The 19,424-nt window shown below is 35.4% G+C and overlaps 1 protein-coding gene across 5 annotated transcripts in view; it reads right to left on the reverse strand.

Annotated features, from left to right (window-relative positions):
* Window positions 1–19,412, reverse strand: part of CCDC82 (coiled-coil domain containing 82) — a gene marked incomplete at its 3' end in the record, with an annotated part of 42,366 nt that extends 22,954 nt beyond the window's left edge. For 2 of the 5 annotated variants that reach the window (XM_081061618.1, XM_081061620.1), the window contains exons 1-4: window positions 19,326–19,412; window positions 13,414–14,144; window positions 12,719–12,938; window positions 3,316–3,408 (exon numbers count right to left, since the gene is read on the reverse strand). In XM_081061618.1, the coding sequence (XP_080917744.1) occupies window positions 3,316–3,408; window positions 12,719–12,938; window positions 13,414–14,130 (1,030 nt within the window). In that variant the 5' untranslated portion in view covers window positions 14,131–14,144; window positions 19,326–19,412. Of the gene's footprint in view, window positions 1–3,315; window positions 3,409–12,718; window positions 12,939–13,413; window positions 14,145–18,846; window positions 19,270–19,325 lie in introns of those variants that run through there. The other 3 variants (XM_081061617.1, XM_081061619.1, XM_081061621.1) reach the window with 2 other exon arrangements.
* Between the last annotated feature and the right edge of the window lie 12 nt (window positions 19,413–19,424).

Genomic DNA, 19,424 nt, shown 5'->3' on the forward strand with positions numbered 1-19,424 from the left:
CCATGCTCACAAGGACCAAACATGGAGACTTAGAGTAGCATAAACTCAACCCCACTGAGGGACAATCCCGCAGGGTCACCTTTACCTAAGGAAAGATTAGAGGGAACAGACTGCTAGGCTGCTGTGTGACTACATTTCGGTTGCCACAAATTGTCTCTATTGATGGTGGTCGAATAGCCTCCTTTAGTATTTCTTGTAGTGCAGGTCGTGTATTAGAAAATTCCCTCAGCTTCTGTATATCTGGAAAGGTCTTTATTCCTCCTTCATATCTAAAGGATATCTTTGCTGTATATATTATTCTTGGCTCATGATTTCTCTCTTTCAATAGTTTGAATATTTGGTTCCACTCCCTCCTGGCTTGTAGAGTTTCTGCTGAAAAATCTGATGATAATCTAATGAGCTTTCCTTTGTAAGTTACCGTCTTCTTTTCCCTGGCTGCCTTGAGGATTCTTTCTTTGTCGTTGGTTTTAGACAGCTTCAATACAATGTGTCTTGGAGAAGACCTGTTGGGATTGAGGTAATTAGGTGTTCTATTTGCTTCTTGGATTCAAGGATCCAGTTCTGTCCACAAGTTTGGGAAGTTCTCATCAACAATTTGTTTGAATATATTCTCTGTTCCCTTCTCTCTTTCTTCTCCTTCTGGCATGGCATTATTCTTATATTGCTCTTTCTGATGGAGTCAGAAAGTCCTGTAGAGTTCTTTCATTTCTTTTAAGTCTCAAGTCTCTTTCTTCTTCCATCTGTGTAATTTCCAGGTTTCTATCTTCGATGGCACTGATTCTTTCCTCCATCTGGTCAACTCTACTACCTAAGCTGTAGGTAGTAGATTAAGAAATTAAGAAATCATTCTTAATTTCTTCTATTGAGTTCTTAATCTCCAGAAATTCCATTTGGTTCTTTTTTAAAATTTCAATCTCTTTCATAAAATGCTCATGTTATTCTTTGATTGTGTTTCTGAGTTCATTAAACTGCCTTTCTGTGTTTTCTTCCATCTTTTTGAGTTTTTTGAGAACTGAAATCTTGAATTCTGTCATTTAAGTCACATATTTCCATATCTTTAAGTTCCTTTTCTGGAGACTTTTCACTTTCTTTCTGAGCAGTCTTATTCCCTTTGTTATTCATGGCAATTACTGATTTATTATTTCTCTTCCTAGACATCTACAAGAGTGGCTTCTGCAACAGGTTCATAGGAAGAGGCCTTCCTTTTGTTTTCCAGTACTTGTTGGTAGAATGTTTTATTTTCTCTCTGACTGCAGCCTTTTCTTCCTCCATCACATGGTAGTGCTATGTTTTCTCTGCACTATTCTAGCTTCTCACACAATGAGGGGTATTCCCTGGGAGATGGGCTTCTCCTCTGTTAATAGTTCGCCTGGGTCACAGGGTGCAGTGTCCGTGTGGGTATGAGGAGAGTTTTTGGAGTTCCAAAGCTCTTCCTGCACCAGATTCAGAGCCCCTATGTTTCAGCAGTTCTGTTTACTCCTGCAGGTATTCGCCCAGATAGGTGGAGCCAGGGGTGGGGTGAGTTGTGAGAGGTGGCCCAGAGCAATGGCGGCAACCACCACTACAGCCGGTCCTACTTCCACAGCTCCCTCTCCTTTGCCGGAACTAGTTGGGCTGCGAATCTGTGTCTGCGGTCCACAGTTTTCAGAACAGCAAATATTCTGTTCTTTTGATCTGACACTGCTACTGTTCCAACTCTAGTGCCTTGCAGGTGGGGCGGGGCGAGCTCTGGGAGGGTAGAGAGGGGGCGGCTAGTCTCAGTGCCCAAAGCTTCTGTTCTCTGCTCGGCAGTGAGGGCTTAAACCACCGTTTTTAGCCTTCTTCCCTCAGTCTTTTCTCTGAGATCTCTGCCATGAGCTTTGGGTTCAGCCCTGTTATATGCTGCCCCCTCAGCCCTGTGGGCCATAAGCGGAGCCCTAGCAGTCCGAGTTCTTCCCTCTCCTGCAGCTGTGGTAGTTCCGGGATTAAGCGAGCTCAGAGCACTGAGCTAGATCTGTGTCCTGTGCCCTCGCGGCTCCATCTCCACACTTCTCCCTTCCCCCCTCCCCTGCTCACGAGATTCGCCCACCTTTAGGTGAATTCAGTAATGGGCCTCTTCGTCTTGCCTGTCTGCTGTGCAGGAAGTCCTTTGTGGAGTTATTGTTCGATTAGTTGTAAATTCCAGGGGAGCTTTACAGAGGCTCACCTCACGCCGCCATTTTGATGACGTTGTCCTAATTGTTTCTTGAACACATCAAACTGACTCTTTCCTAATGATCTTTGCACTTGCTATGCTCTCTGCTAGATCCATGTATTATATCCTCCCTCCTTTCAGGTTTCTGTTCAAAAGCCACCTCTTGAGAGACCGTTTTTGACCAATTTAACTAACAGACTTTCCTTTATCACTCTCGATCTCCTTACTCTACTTTTTTTTTTCCAAGAACTAATCACTAGTTGAAATCATATTGTTATATATTTGTTTACTCATTATTTGTCTGTCTTTCCCATTAGACTTTAAGTAACACAAGGGCAGAAATCTTATGTCATGGTCATTGCAACTTCCCCAGCCCTCAAATAATACCTGGCCCTTAGTTGGCACTTAGTAAATATTTGTTCAATAAATTGTGAATGAAATCTTCTTTTTGCCCTTATCTTGATATTCATGAAACATATTTATAGTCTTTACTAAGTGCCAGATTCAGTGCTAGAGGCAAGTGATAAGTGTATGTATAATGTATGTTTCTTGTCAGACTCTTGAAAGGGAGGAAGGCAAAAATACATTTTCAGTACAAGTATGAAAAGTGCATATATGAGTACATCAGTACCACCACCCTCAGGATAATGACAGCACAAATGAGGGAGTGACAAATGCTACTTGAGTGGGTCATAGATAGCTTTCATGGTGGAAATAATATTACACTCACCTGGAAAATGTAATGTAGAAAGGGATTATAGTCTAAGGAGGAACAGCATAAGCAAAGGCACAAAAGCATAAAACGGCATGTAACTTTTTGTGAGATTCTAGGAGCTTAGGGAGGCTGGGACAACATATGAGTGTTGAACTATCCAGCTGTTTTATGAGTGTGTGTCCTCTCTCTTCAAATTCACCACGAACTCTCCAGGGGTAGAACCATCACGTATTTCTGTTATACTTTCTACATTTCACAAATAATAAAACACTAGTTTTTGATGTGAATGGACCTTTGGTACAGTTGATCCTAGAGGAAACAACTGGAGGGCCTTAAGCATAGGTCTCCTTGGTTTTAATATATAAAATAGCGGAGTTTTTAAAAAATCGGGGGGAAAAAAGTTGTTCCAATCATATTATTAACTTACCATACAATGTTCCCAGAAATGATTCATCTAAAGCATTGATCAGAAGAGCCTTCACAACTCTTTCAAAGTGAGTATAGTGGTCACTGAAAGAATCTGAAATTAATTTTAAATAAATGTTAGGATCTAGTAAACAAAACAATTCCCTGAATATAATAGGTTCCTTTCTCCAAGGCTAAGAAATTAATACTATAAATAGAAGAAATCACTTTATTATCCTAATTTTATAGCTGCCTAAGTGACTTCTCCAGTCAATGAACAAATTTCCATTTTCCAGATCTACTGGCTTCTAATTCAAAGTTTCTAGTTGTTATTTCAAATAATCTTCACTTTCCAAACTTATTAAAGGAAAATTAAGAGATATGTTGTGAAAACAAATCAAAATCGTCCCCTGTATACCTAATTATCAGCTTGACAATTAGAGAGGGCAAGAGAGAAAACCTATATGAGTGGATTGTTCAGTATGTACATGAAATTCCTGTCTTATTCCTTCTCTCTGAAACACATTACATACAAAACTGTCCATGAAATTGCTACCCTAGCCGGAACCCCAATGGCTATAAAAACTCCATGTCCCTTTCTGATGCCCCAGATTTAGGATTTCCCACATCACCTTAGAACTAAGTTATATCTACTCTTTCTTATAGCAAACATATAAGCCTACTTTCCCAGTAACCCGATCTGGTCCATGCAATCATCTGTTTGATGAGCGAGGCTATGATAAGAGAGAAGGTCCCTACTATTTCTCATTCCATTGCTCTTGGGTCAAGGATTACTATGGCTGTGGAAATATTATCTACCAAACATGACCCTTTTCTTGATCTGAGTGATAATCATAGAATATTTGCCCTCCTTTGGTCACCTGTGGAGACATTTAACAGCAGCCTGAATATTTGGGGAAAAGTGGAAGATGCTGGGTAAGGGATTAAAGCAAAATAAGATTTATTATTAGCATTCATGAGTGAATTCTGACTTTGCTTTCAGTTGAAGTAAAACAAAGATAGGATTTAACATGGAGAGACCATTTTACCTTTATTTTAGTCATTAAAAGGGCTAACTTTTTTAGACTTTAGGGGATATTTCTAGTATACGTTCTTTTGTAAGGAAACACCTTATTGAAGTACTAAAGTGACCAAAAAAAAAAAAAGCAGTAATGAAATTAAATGACAACTGCAGATAATTCAAACATTAGAGGGCCTATGATCAATTGAAAATTACACAAGAACTGATTATAGCCATTTATGAATCTTTTCAAAAATCAGTAGAACATAATTGGAAAACGAAATAATTCTTCAATAGACTTCATGTCTAACTAGATTTTCATCAACTTCTGGATATTTTAGTGCTAGTACCTAATTTAATTTTGAGTATTATAATGCACTTAAACTTTTATCTAGCACTTCCCAAACTGTATTAAGGGACAACTGTTTTAGGCATATTAATAGATATGTTGAGAAAAAAATTTAAATTCATTCCCTGTGCACTAAGTTTAACTATCAAATGAATTGAAATAAAATTTTTTATTTCACTGAATTTTTATCAGTCTTGAATGTGCTAACGTCCAATGTTATTCTCCTGCTATAGTTTTGGGGAACTGCTACTCTATTTCAAAGACCCTGATAATAGAGTCTCTTTAGGATTGGGAGTAAAAAGAAAGGGCAAAAGATCAGAATCATCTGGAGAGTATTTTCCCTAACCACAGATGTGTATATCAGGATCTCTCTTAGAAATGTCAGGAAGAAGACCTCAATTTCATTGTGCTTGAGTGGAGGGGAGGGGTGGTGGAGAAATTATGTTCCTGGTATCTCAAATTGAAAAAAACAACAAAAAAAGGAATTGAGCAAATATGTGCCAGGCATCATTTCATGCACTTACACGCATTGTTTTATTTCTCACAACAAGCCTACAAGGTACTATCATGACCCTTGGTTTCTTTTTAGTTGAAACAGGTACACACATAATGAAAAACTTCCCTAAGATCAAACAGCTACTGTGTTTCCCTGAAAATAAGACCTAACCAGAAAATAAAACCAAGCATGATTTTTCAGAATGACATTCCCTGAACATAAGCACTAATGCATCTTGAGCAAAAATTAATTAAGATCCGGTCTTATTTTAGGGGAAACACAGCAGTAAGTGTTGGAACCAAGGTTGGAACCTAGGCAATCTGACTCCAGATTTCATGCTGCTATCCCCTAGATAGATATTGTTCTGCATGGTTGTTAGATTTGATACTATTATACCGTTTCCCCCAAAATAAGACCTAGCCGGACAATCAGCTCTAATGCGTGTTTTGGAGCAAAAATTAATGTAAGATCCGGTATTTAATATGAATATTATACATATTTATATTATGCATGTTATTTATATATTATATTAACTATATTAATCATATTACATTATATTTTACAAAGCATTATATTATACTAAAATAAGACCAGGTCTCATATTAATTTTTGCTCCAAAAGACACATTAGAGTTGATTGCCTGGCTAGGTCTTTTTTTCGGGAAAACATGGTACTTCAGAACATTTAGAAATTTTAGACTTGGATGGAAAAATTAGAGAAAATAAAATTCAAATCTCTCATCTTTAAATTAAGAAAACTGACACAGTGATGAAATAATGTACACTAGGTCACACAACTAGATAGAGGCAGAATCAAAACAGAGCTCAGACCTCCTCCAGAACTTTATTCAGTGCTTTAATTCCAATATTGGACTCCAATATTGGATGGGTTTCTGTGGAATATCCTAGGAATATTGTTTGTAACTTTCTTCCATGATTATAAAAAAATTTCAAAAGGACACAGGAAAAAACCAACGACGTTTGTGTTTATGCACAACTTGATTTTTCCAACGTAATCAATTTCCCCACATCCAACCACTGGATAGTCTAGTTATTCTGTTGATTTTCCATGCATCCTTTATCATAATTTCATATATATATACACATATATACACTTACATATATACACACATAGAATACATATGTATGTGTATATATGTAAAGATTTTTTTTCAGCACTCTTTACCCTTCCTAATGATCTATCATTCTATCAGTACTACACTGCTTTACTTATTGCAGTTTTGTGATAACTACTTGTATCTGGTAGTGCAAGTCCTTTTGACTTACTCTTTGTTTTTATTCTTATATATTTGTTCTTCCAGGTAAACTTTATGATTGTTTTATAAGGTTAAATAAAACAAGAAATAACCTTGTACTATTTATTACCTTACAGAAACATGCTGAGTCTTCCCTTTTATTTTATTTTCTACTTCACAGTAAAGTTTATTCTTGAACCTAGAAAGCCATGCTTTTATTCTTAAGATTAGGCATAGGAGCTTTATTGTGTTTGCTAGTGTAAATGGAATTTTCTCTCATTACACCACCTAAATAATTATTAATAGTATACAATAAAATTATTAAGTTTTATGTATTTATTATGAATATGGTCATTTTCCTAAGATCTTTCACTAATTCAAAAATAGTCATTCTTAAATATTTGTGCAAAATGAGCTTCCTGGGACATTACAGAGCTGGAGAGGAGATATTGTTCGAGAATTCCTGGGCACTCACTGTTTTCTCCCCCAACCCTGAGGAGGATGTGGTCTTGTTAGTGCTAAGCTTATTTCAAGAACCAAAATAATGTTTATAAATATTCTCTTAGGTGTATATTTTTTGGTGTACTTTCTTCTGGAATGGAGGTGTCAGCCCAGTGTAAAAGGACAGAGGTAGAACTAGAAATTGGCTTCTTTTTCTGCTCTAACAGATCCTTCCCCCAAAACCCGAATAAGGAAAAAAGAACATGAGAAAACTATGGAAATATATGCTGCATCTACTCCTGCTTGCAATGTATTTGTATCCTTTCTCTTAACATCCGTATCCTTGGTTAAATAAATCAGAATCTTACAGCTTTTGTATATATAATCAAATTCAAATAATAAATGTCTTTTCCTTTTCAATAGTTATATTTCCTGTTTTAATTTCATGTCATACATTATTCAAAAATATCTATAACAAAGGAAGAATATTTTTATCTTGTTCTTCATTGTACAGAGACTATCTCTAGTGTTTCATTATAAGTATGATGTTGGCTCATGGTTTTTTTTTTGTTGTTGTTTCTTTTGGCTCTTGGTTTAAAATAGTCTGTTATGCAAAGGACATATGCTCATATTACTATTTTTAATATTTTTAAAAACTAGGCATGGACATTGAATTTTATCAAATGCCTTTTTAGAATTTACTGAAATTATAATTTTTCTTTTGACATATTAATGTTAATATGGCATCTAATACTACACCATTTTTAAGTTCCAAAAAGAATGGTTAGATAACTTTTCTTTATTCTTGTAATTAGAAAAATATTTCCTTCACATGTCTATTTGTGAATCTATTTTCATCAACTTGTTAGGATGTGTGCTTCTTTAATCTGCATAAATGGTGTGTTCAGCAACTCAAGAATGTTTTCTTCTGTGACATTTTAAAGTTCCCATTTCCATATGTTTTTCCATTAAAAAATAAGGTATGCCTCTTAGTACATTAAAAGCTTCTTTTACATATCTCACTAAAGTTATGTGATTTCTTCCTTTAGATTTTCATTTGTTGTATTCCTCCACAGGAATTTGTGAAAGTCTTTATTTCTATTCCTTTATTTACTAACTTCTCCCTCAGAACTGTTTTTTTTTTCTCTATTCTAGAGAATTTCTTCTATACATCACTGAAGAGATTTTTCTGTACTGATTTTTCTGCTCTTTACTTCTTTCAATATAGATTGTATTTCTGATGTTATTTTTTAATTTTCTGGCAATTTATCCTTAGTTAGCTCTCTTTCACCTCAAATTGTTCTTTTTGTAACGTCCTATGGTTTTCCTACAGATTGCAAAGCAAATGCTTTATACAATTTTCTTTTGTTTCTTTAAATGAAACATTTTTCGCAGACATTTTCTTCCTCTGAGTCTTCAGGGCAGTGTTAACTTTTGACCTTGTGCCAAAATATTACACTGGTACTTTTTACTTATCCTAGACTAAGAGGGAAATTTCTAGGATTTAACATTTAGCATAAATGATTGCAAGATTGTTCTTAGGCATACTCTGCTGTTTTGATAGAATGAACCTCTTTCTGTGCTAGGTGAAAACTAGTTAGCGTTCACTATTAGTCTAATTTCCAGTATTCTGGTAGCAAGTATTTATCTAGCGAGGCACTAGAGATATACTTTTCTTATGTCTACTACTTGGTTCTTTGTCACTCTGAGCAGACACATATTGAGTCTGAGGTGTCTGAAAGACACTCTGATGAAAATGTTTAATAAGATGATGAAAAACTGGGTCATAGGCTTTGCAGAAGTCTGTACTGGAAACAAAAGTTTGAAGATTTCTGCCTATAGATTGGGCTGAAGTTATGGGAGAGTGCCGGAAGCACATGCAAAATGAAGGCAGCTTTAGGATGGAATCTTTAGAAACATCAATATTACTTAGCAAATGGAAAAACAGGAAAGCAATATTATAAAGGGAAGGGCAAGAAAGACTGGTACCCTAACAGCTAAAAAGGGAACTTTATGAAAGTGAGAGTCGTCAATGCTTGGTGGCAAGGCACATAGCAATACCAGGTTAAAACAAGAAATGAAGAGCATTTTGGCAACTAGGAAGTTACCACTAACTTGAGTGAGAAAAATTTCACTGGGTTCAAGAGACTGAGTACAATGCTTTGTAGAATTACTGGAAAACTTGAACAAAAAGGTAAGATTTAGAATAGTAGGTAACGGAACATGCCAACTCAAGGGAGAAAAGGCATGAGTATGATTACAAGTTAAGGAAAGATAGCTTGTAAGGACAGAGCCAGAAGGAGAAATAAAAACACACAAAATAAAACGTATCCTATAAACAATGAGTGGCATCTGCTTCTGAAGTAGAGATGCTCAATAATAAAAGTAAGCACAGAGCTCCTTGGTATTTACCTAAATGAGGTGAAAACATATGTCAACAGAAAAATCTGTCCATGAATGTTAACAGCAGCTTTATTCATAATTGCCAAAAACTTGGAAACAAACATGTCCTTAAACAGGTGAATGGATAAACAAACCATGGTATATCCATACAATGAAGTATTATTTAGTGATAAAAATAAGGTATCATGCCACATTATGACATGGAGGAAACTTAAATGCATATTATTAAGTAAAAGAAGCCAATCTGAAAAGGCTACATGCTGTGTGATTCCAACTATAAAACATTTTGGCAAAGGTAAAAAAGCTATGGAGACATTACAAAAATCAGTGGTTGCCAGGGGCTCAGGGGAAGGAGGGATGGATAGGTAGAACACATGGGGATTTTTAGAACAATGAAACTATTCTGTATGATATTGTAATGGTGGATACCTGTGGTGTCATTATACATTTGTCAAAATCCATACAATGTACTCAGCCATAAAAAAGAATGAAATCTTGCCATTTATGACAACATGGATGGACCTAGATGGTATTATGCTAAATGAAATAAGACAGACACAGAAGGTCAAATATGTATGATTTCACTTATATGTGGAATCTAAAAAACAACATAAATGAATTAAAAAACAGAAACAAATTCATAGATACAGAGAACAAACTGATGGTTGCCAGATGGGAGGAGGGTATGGGGATGGGTGAAGAAAGGGAAAGGATTAAGAAGTACAAATTTCCAGTTATAAAAATGGTTATTGGGATGTAAAGTATAGCATGAGGAAAATAGCCAATGATAATGTAATAAGTATGTATGGTGCCAGATGGGTACTAGACTTTTTGTGAGGATCATTTCATAAGGTATATAAATGTCTAATTACTATGTAATATACCTGAAACTAATATATTTCATGTCAGCTGTAATTGAATATTTTTTTAAAAACACCAAAAATATCTATAGACTGTATAATACAAAGAGGAGTAAGCCCTGAGTTAAACTATGAACTACAGTTAATAATAATGTATCAATATTGGCCCATCATATCAGACAGACCAAACTAACCCAAGATATTAATAACAGGGATATTTTGTGTGAGAGGAGTTATATAAGAACGCTCTGTACTCAACTTTTCAGTACATCTACAACTGCCCTTAAAAAAGCAAAAGCAAGCATAGCAGTGTAGAATAGAGAAGGAAGTTAAAATAGTTCCCACATGCTTGACTTTTATTTTCATTAATTAGCAGAAGTGGGTATGAGTGGGTATCTCTGAACAAATGTTCTATCACATTCTAGACATTACAATTCAGAATGATGGGATACCTCCCAATTGAGTTTCCCTGAGATTCAAATATCCAGGTGGCAGATGAACCAATGCCTATTGATTTAATAGTCATTAGTTTTCAATATATAAATGCCCATCACTGGCATCTCTATAACTGAAAAATTTCTTGAAATCTATATTATTATAAATCATGAGATCTACATTGAACCATGTTACACTTAATTTTAGTAACTGTGCTCTTTTTTAAAAATTGGGAAAGATGCATTCTTTAAGAAAAACAAAATGTATATATCCAACAGCCTGTTTCTACCAGAGTTGTAAAACATCATAAAAAAAAAAAGTCTTTGAATTTATGTACAAATATAGGGATCAGACACCTTAATTTTAGGGTCCTATTTATATTTTCATTAACTATAAGGAAATATAAAAGATTCTACTTTCCTATTTCTGATAGGTTTCATTATCAGCTTCAATACTCCTGATAATAATCAGTGGTTTTACAAACCAGTGGTCTGTAAACCCTTAGGTCCCCAACTCCATTTAAAGGGATCTGTGAGGTCAAAGCAGTAACGCTAAGATAATCAGTTGTGTTTTCAACCTGTTGAAATTTTTCACTAATGTTGCATAAGTAACTATGAGTGAGGCAGCTGGCCTCCTAACATGAATCATGGCAGTAGCACCAAACTACTAGTAATTATTGTAGTCATCACTGCTGTGTACTCAGTGAAAAAGCTTTTGCTTAAGAGTGTCCTTGATGTAGTAAAAATTAGAATTATTAACGTTATTAAATCTTGAGTCTTGAGCATCCATCTTTTTAGTAGTCAGTAGGATAAAATGGGAAGTATGCTGCAAACCAAAATATGATTGATGGTACTTTGAGGAAAAACTGGACTGGGAACTGAAAAAGCTTCAATTGTCATGAAACACCATGTTTACTTGAAAGGACTGACAAACTATGGTAATTCTGCCATTTGTCATATATTTTCTCAAAAAAGAACAAAGGGAACCTGTAATTTCAAGAACGGACAGTTTTTGTTGCCAAAGATATAAAACAGATTTTTTATTTTATCTTTTATGAGATTTTTTATCTTTTATGAGATTTTTGAAAAACTTGTGTCTGCTACTGTGAGCTTGACAGCTGCCCCAACCTAAAGAATTTTCTAATGAGATGGGTGGTGATATTAACAAATGTGATTTAAAAATATTTTATAATGAAATGTGTCAATATTTATAATACCTGAATAACCCAATGAATCAATATTTTCCAAATGAGCAGTGCATGATGTTACAAAATCATGCATGGGCAAAAGATCCGTTCAAAGTACAAAACAGATCAATGGACAGTAATGTAAATACTAAAATTTCATTTATGTGGTTTCAGATTCCATATTGCAACTAACCTTTAAGAAACTATCATTAGTCGAATTTTTGTGCTGTCAAATGAGAATATCCACAATTACTTTAAAAATACTTTTCTCCTTTCCTGCTACTTATCTGTGCGAAGCAATTTGTTTTCATCTACTTCAACAAAAACATCACAACAGACTGAATGCAAAAGCAGATATGTATAAAAACCCAGCTTCTTTCTATTAAGCTAGTCATTAAATATTAAAATATAAAATCATTCTTTTGAGAGAAAACAGTTATTTTTCATAAAAATGTTATCTATGTTAACGTGTAATGAGTTTCTTGATGTTATTTTAAGTCGATTAATTAATATTATTTTAAACTTATCTGTTACGTATTTCTACAATAGCAAATGTTGATAGCTGTAACCCACAGCAACAAAAGCTCTTGGTGGTTTTCAAGAATTTGCAAGAGTGGGGCAGCCAGTTGGCTCAGTTGGTTCGAGAGTGGCGCTCTTAACAACAAAGTGATCCCCACATGGGCCACTGTGAGCGCGCCCTCCACAACTAGATTGAAACAACTACTTGCCTTGGAGCTGACGGGTCCTGGAAAAACACACTTAAAATAAATAAAAGTTAATTTTTTTTTTTTTTAAGAATATAAAGGGTTCCTCAAACCACTAGAATGAAGTATTATCAGACCGACAAATTCAAGTTACCTGAAAATGAAGCTAGTTCTTAATCAATGATTTAGAACATGATAGTAAAAGGCTGATTGGAAAATTGATATAATATCATGATTAGAACAGTCATAAAACATTTTCTTGATATTTAACTTACAAAGAGAATTCTGTTTTACTAATTTTAGTTGTGATGTAGTCAAATTCTCGCCTTGCGGGCTTTTGTTCTCTTCATCACCCTCTTCATCTTGCACTATAAAGCCATCCATAATATAATTATTTCCACTTTCATCAGATTCATAATCCTCCTCCTCCTCCTCTTCCTTCTCCTTCTCCTCTTCATTTTCATCACTGCTTGGGCAGGATTCCTTTTCAGAGTCCTAATTAAATTAAAACATATTCCTTCAGTAAACTGTACTTTTAATAATATTGTCAGTATGGATGTGAAATTAAAAGATTAAATATGAAACCAAAATATAAATGACCCATAAAAATTAATTTCGTATTTTAAAAAATCTTGTGTTAAATGTTGAAATTTCAAATTAGGAAGGGGATAATATGCCTTGGTAAGTAATGTAAAACATTTAAAATAGATATTAAGATTATAAGTAGAAGATTAAAAACAGAAAGACCATACAAAAGTCTTTCAATTTTGAAAAAGAGTGATGAACTGAGGCTCATGATAAAACAATATATTAGACTCAATACGGCAATTAAACATGTTCACAGATATTTCATTGAAAATAAGTTCTAGAATTATTGAGAAATAGAACAGACTCAGTACTTTGATTTTTATATAATAATGCTTCAAGTAAAAATTTAAAACAGCAACAAAACCAATAAAATATAACACACCTCAAAATGTCTACTATTGCATCTCTGACGAGATCTTTGTTTTGAGAGTTCTTGCAGTTTCTGAAATTGTTCTCGCTTTTTTGCAGCTAAAGTTTTTTCAGGTTGTGTTTGCTCCATCTCTGCTGAAGAACATTCATCTTCAACCACTCTACATGCACGTTTAGCACCTGCTTTTCTAGGTGTTAGGATATCACTGTCATCACTCTCATCACTGTCATACATCACAGAGGAGAACCTTTTTCTTGTTCCTCGCTTAATATGTTCATCTTCTAAATCCTCCTCTTTTATGTGTCCAGTGTTTTTGTTGAGCTCATTCTCCTCTTCTGAATGCTGTTCATGATCTGGTAAGTCAACACTACTATGTTTAGTTTTGTCTTCTTCTTCTTCATATGTTGAAATGTTGCCGGTATTAATGAGATGCTCGCAGTTGTTTCCTTCGCTTTCAACTTTAATTAATTTAAGCTCTTTTTCATTTTCTGGCTTTTTATTACTATCAAGCTCCTTGTTATTAGAAAGCTCTTCATCACTGTCAACACTGTCATTATTGTCAACACTTTTATCACTATCAAGCTCTTCTTCATTATCAAGGTCTTCATCACTATCATCCTTTTGTAACATAATACTTCTTTTAGTCCGCCTCCAATCAACTCGAGATTTCTGCTCACACTCTTGAGTTTTAGAATTTCTCCTTGTTTCATATCTTCTAACATGTACCATTTTCACTTAAGCGTCTACAAAATAAAGTTATTAGAAATATAATAATGATAACCAGATTACAACAATGAATGCATTTATGGTAAAAACTACATTTATTTGGTATTATAAAATGTTCCCAAAGTAACATCAATTGAAATATCTTGAGTGAAGATGACAGAACAATTATTTAATAAATAATGTACTGAACATCTGTAAAAAAATTATATGAACATCTATTCTAAATTATGCTATACGTTGTGTTGAAAGAGATACAGAGAAAAATCATGGTCCTGTTCTTTAGAAGATTATTATCCATGTGTAGAACTAGAACATATAAACATATAATACTTTAGAAAAATAAAAGCTAGTATTCATTTAGTACCAAATGAATGATAAAAATAACTGCAATAAAAGTGTAAAGGTGCAGAAACAATAGAATAGCAAGTGCCTCACTGAAGATTTTATTGAACAGACATGATCAGATAGGTTTCTGAAGGATTGGTTGGTTATATTGGAACAAAAACAATAATATAAGCAATTAAACGGCAATTAATAAAAGAAAAAAGGGATTTCAGGCAGATAAAAATGGGAAGGTCAAAACTTTGGCACTGGGAAAGAACATGGTATGTTTAATAAATAAAGGTGACTAAAAAGGTATGAAAAACGCTTTATGTTGGAAAAAAGATTCAAGTATAGAAAAGTAGTGTGGGATTACCAGAATATTTTATCCTGTAAACAAAGAAGGATTCTGAACAGAGAAATGACGTGACTTATAACATAAAGGATCAATGTATATGAAGAAAATTATAAAGTAGTAATCAACATAAAAAAGTGGTGCAAAACTGAGATAACCTATCCACTAAGACTGCAGCCTCTATATACTTTAGTAAAATGGCAAAAACTACTCAAGTTAAAGATACAGTGTAATCCAACAGAAAACTTACTAACAATCCAATAATGTAGTCAGGTGAAAAAACAAAAATGTTTCATGGCGAAGCAGAGCATGATATTGGGAAAGGAAAACAAATGTTGTAAATTTCTGATTCAGAAAAGGATGAACTCCATTAAAATTATCACAAGTATATAATAAAGCAACACTAAGAGACAATTAAGATTACTAGAAAAACAGTAACACAGGAGCATTTATATACTTCTGTGGGTGCTAAGGAAACTAGAAAGATGATCACAGTGTAATGAGACTGACATCATAATACATGTAGAAGAGTTTATGTATTCAATTGAGTGCTGTCTCCTTCAAAGAAATCACCTTCTAAGACTGATTATTCTAACATTTCCATCATAGCAAGAATATTCCTAGAGATTGTCTACAAACCATAGTATCAAAACTATATATAAATATATGAACTATCACACTTCATTTTTTCCCCGTGAGTGGTTAAAACACTCACTTTATTCACTTGTCTCAGTTAAAAGAGACTGTGAGACTGTGAGCAGCTTCCAGAAATTAAATCCAATTTCAAAAGATAAAGATTCATTACCATTAAAGACTATTAAAGACATTTTTAAAATGTGCTTCAAACTCTGAAGGTAATTTCAAAAATAGAATACCAACATGTTTTTGAGCAATAGCAGTATTACTGAACCAAGTTTATAGCTTCCCCAAATGATTACTTTTTCTTTTGCTGGGGGGGTGGGGGTGGGGAGAAGGGGTGGTAAGGAGAGGGATAGATAACCTCTCATTTAATTGTATACATTCTGGTATGTTTATAAAACAATGACTGCTTCTATAATGGTAACAACTTGTATAAAATCAGAACAAGATTGTTAAGATTATACACCAGAAATTATAGTGTATGCTGAAGTTCCACCTTGTCATAGTAACTGCTACAAGATATATTCAGCACCGTAACAGAAATTTAACAAATTCTAGCCAATAAACCAAATATTCTGCTATTTGAAACTACACTTGGGATGCATCTTAGAGAAGACTTGTATTAAAGTCAGCAAAGAAGAACATTGTGTGTGGTCAAAATTACTCATTTTGAAAATATTACTCTTAAAAAAATACAATACTCTTTAAAGTATGTTTTTTTGAATAACATGCTGCTTCAGAATATGTCCACCCAGTTTCTCCTCCATGTTTTAAAAAGATTACTGTTTTTTCTTTTTAGGCACCAGATAAACTAGGCAGCTTAGATTTTGAAACCATGTACTACAAAGAAGTATTTTTTAAACATATATAGTTAAATTTGTATAAGTGAAGTGTAGACATGCTTTACACTGTAGTAAGAAGGTAAGGCTTTTTAATAAATCTGTCTGAACTAGGAAAAATAATGAAAAAAAATTATGAAAACAAATGACAAACATGGCTTTAGCAGATACATTAAAGCAAATGTGGACACTGAGAACATTAAAGTGAAAGAAGATTTTATTAGTACTCAAAAGCAGTTTCATATACACTACATGATTATTTATACAACTATACCATGCTCAAAAGACAGTTATTTATAATATCAATAGGTGATTCCTATGACAATGATAAAATGGTTAAGATTGTCACACTATAAAAATACCTATGACTACACAGTTCAGTTATAAAAAACCCTATCTGTATGGTCATTTTTCAGTGCATTTTCATATATATTTTTAAATTCCTGGAAGAAAGATATTATCTTCATTTATAAAAATCAAAGCCAAGGACATGGAGAGTTAAATGATTTACTGAAAATCACATAGCTTGTTAGTGACAGAGCAGGGATTAGAAATCCGGTCTCTTCATTCTCGGTCTAGTGTCACACAGTGACTGCTGCCAATATTATGTTTGTACAAGGAAGTAAAAATTATGCCTTTAAAAAGTCATTATTTTATCTCTCATTCATGCTAAGTTTTAGTTTCAGAAAATAATCATTAAAATAATTTTAAAGTTTACAAACATGCTTTTTAAATTATGTAACATAAATTAGGCCAGAAACTTCTGGAAATTACTTATCCAATAGGCAAGAAAATAATGTGCTAAAGAGATAAAAATTTGCAGACTTCCCTCTGCCGTCTTATTGATGACACTGATCACAAAATTTAAGGTATTCTTCATTCGGTTGAACAGTAACAATTTCAAAGAAAGGCAGTCTCTGATGAAAAAAAAATTATTTCGGAACTCTTCAGTGTTGAATGTTTGGAGAAGTACATTATTTAATTAAAACAAATCAAGTTTAATTTGGCGAATGGCCAAATTTCCAGGGTCCCTCGTATTTCAAAATTACCATTTACATAGATAATGTCAAAACTTCGGTCGTTGAAAAAGAAGATAACTTGAATATGGTTGACTTCTCTTTTTCAAAATTGTGAATACTTTTACTATGTTAGCTGGGGAGGAAAGAATGATGACAGAGGGAAAAGGTGAGTGAACTGAACATGAGAGAAATGAGAAGGTAAAGCTAGGTTGACGGGTAAGACATTTCTTTTTAAAAAATTTTTTTATTAGCTTCAGTTTTATTAGTTTCATTTTTATTAGTTTTTATTAGTTTCAGGTGCACAAAACAAAGTAATAGTTAGACATTTATCATTTATATCCCTCACACTGTGTCAACCCTCCTCCCCTCATCCACTATCCCTCTGACATCGCACACAGCCATTACATTTCCACTGTCTCTATTCCTAATGCTGTACTCTGCTTCTTGTAAGTGTACATTAAGGCATTTCTTGATTGTTAGAATTCACTAAAAAAGAATCCACGCAAATAGGTGTAATTTCTATATATGCTGAGTATACACTCAATTTCTTGAAATGAGCATTTAAGGAAGCTTCTTTAATGATACCTTACTTCTGGGCAACAAGAAAAAACAAAAAGACTCCAAACAGAAAGCATTAAATGAGTGAATGAAGACAATCGATGTTAACACCTCTTTGTGCTTCATGGTTAATATCACACAAGACGCACATACACAGCTATGCTGACTGCCAGAGAACGTAAAGGTGATAATCCACACTGCTTGTGTTCTTTCTCTTACGCAGTAACTCTACAACTAAGGCTTTCTCATCAGAAAAAAAATGTCCTTTCTTAGACTTTGACGTTGATGAATCCTCAAAAAGAGATTCATTCTAGGAATAGCCTACTAGACGGTAGTTTACACTTTAAGCGTGGAAGTGCATTGGAACCCCGGCCATTACTTGAAATGCTAACAGGAGGAATGAATTCCTATTTATTTGTAAAACATCACCTCTCCTTGATGTTTGCTTTTACATGACAGTTTAAAGGGGAGAACTTAAGAAGCCAAAGAAATAAGTTATTTAATGGGTTCTACGTGCCAGCACAAGCAGGGAGCTGTGGCGTAACTAGAAAAAAAAAACCACCACCAAGGTCTCTGCTCCTAAGGAGCTCACAATCTGATGAAATTACGACGGACGTCAAACCGAGCCAGCTTAATGCATGACTTTAAGGGCTACAAGTATGTTCTTATCACACTGCTGTGAATAAATTGATCGTAGTTCTTCCATCGGCCGTTAAGCAGGGCCCCACAACACCGCAGACAGAGGAAAATATGAAGAAACATAAAAAGGGAAGAAAGCCAATTGCCCCCACTTAATGATCGCGGTCCAATACTCCATCCACAATGTCGCAGATTGGATCAGGCCAGTTTGGCATCCCCGACAACGACAGGATTCCATTAAAATCTGCAACACTGCAGGTGGTTCGCTAAATCCAGCAGGGAGGAGCGGCAGCAGAAGGAACAGATCATCTCGAAAGGAAACACGCGAGTCATTTTCACGATTACAAACCTGGCTCTTTCGGTGGCACGCAGGCACCCGGCGCAGGCCTCCCGCGGGTCGGCTCTTCGGCCTCCAGAAGCCGGGAGAAGCGCGGTAGTTGGGAAGTGGGACCCTCGGACGACCGCGCGAGACGCCGCGCGCGGGACCACGCATACACTTCAGGCTCTAGAGAAGCGCCGCACTCAGAAAACACACAGGGGCCCGGCAACGCCAGGAACGCGCGAAATCACCACTCGAGTGCACAGCAGTCCCGCCCACTTTCCCGCCGCGGAAGGAACGGGCACCCCGCCCCCTGCAGCGAATCCCAGGCAGCCCTCGGCGGGAAGACGCACTCAAGCCTGTCCCACCCACCCCGCGAGTGCCCGCGGGAATGTTTCTCCCGCTCCGCAGGGAGGCGCGGCTTCCCCCGCCCCTCTCGGAAACCACCGCCGCGGGAGCCCGAGCGAGGCCCCGCCCTGAGCTGGCCCGCGCCGCCTCCGCTTCCTCACCTTTCAAAGCTCCTCCGCCTCTGCCTCCGCCTTCGCCTCCGCCCCGGGAACCCACTGCAGACAGCCGACACTCCACCGAGTTCCGGGGATCAGGGGAAG

Source organism: Rhinolophus hipposideros, assembly GCF_964194185.1.
Source record: "Rhinolophus hipposideros genome assembly, chromosome: 10".
Classification (NCBI taxonomy): domain Eukaryota; kingdom Metazoa; phylum Chordata; class Mammalia; order Chiroptera; family Rhinolophidae; genus Rhinolophus; species Rhinolophus hipposideros.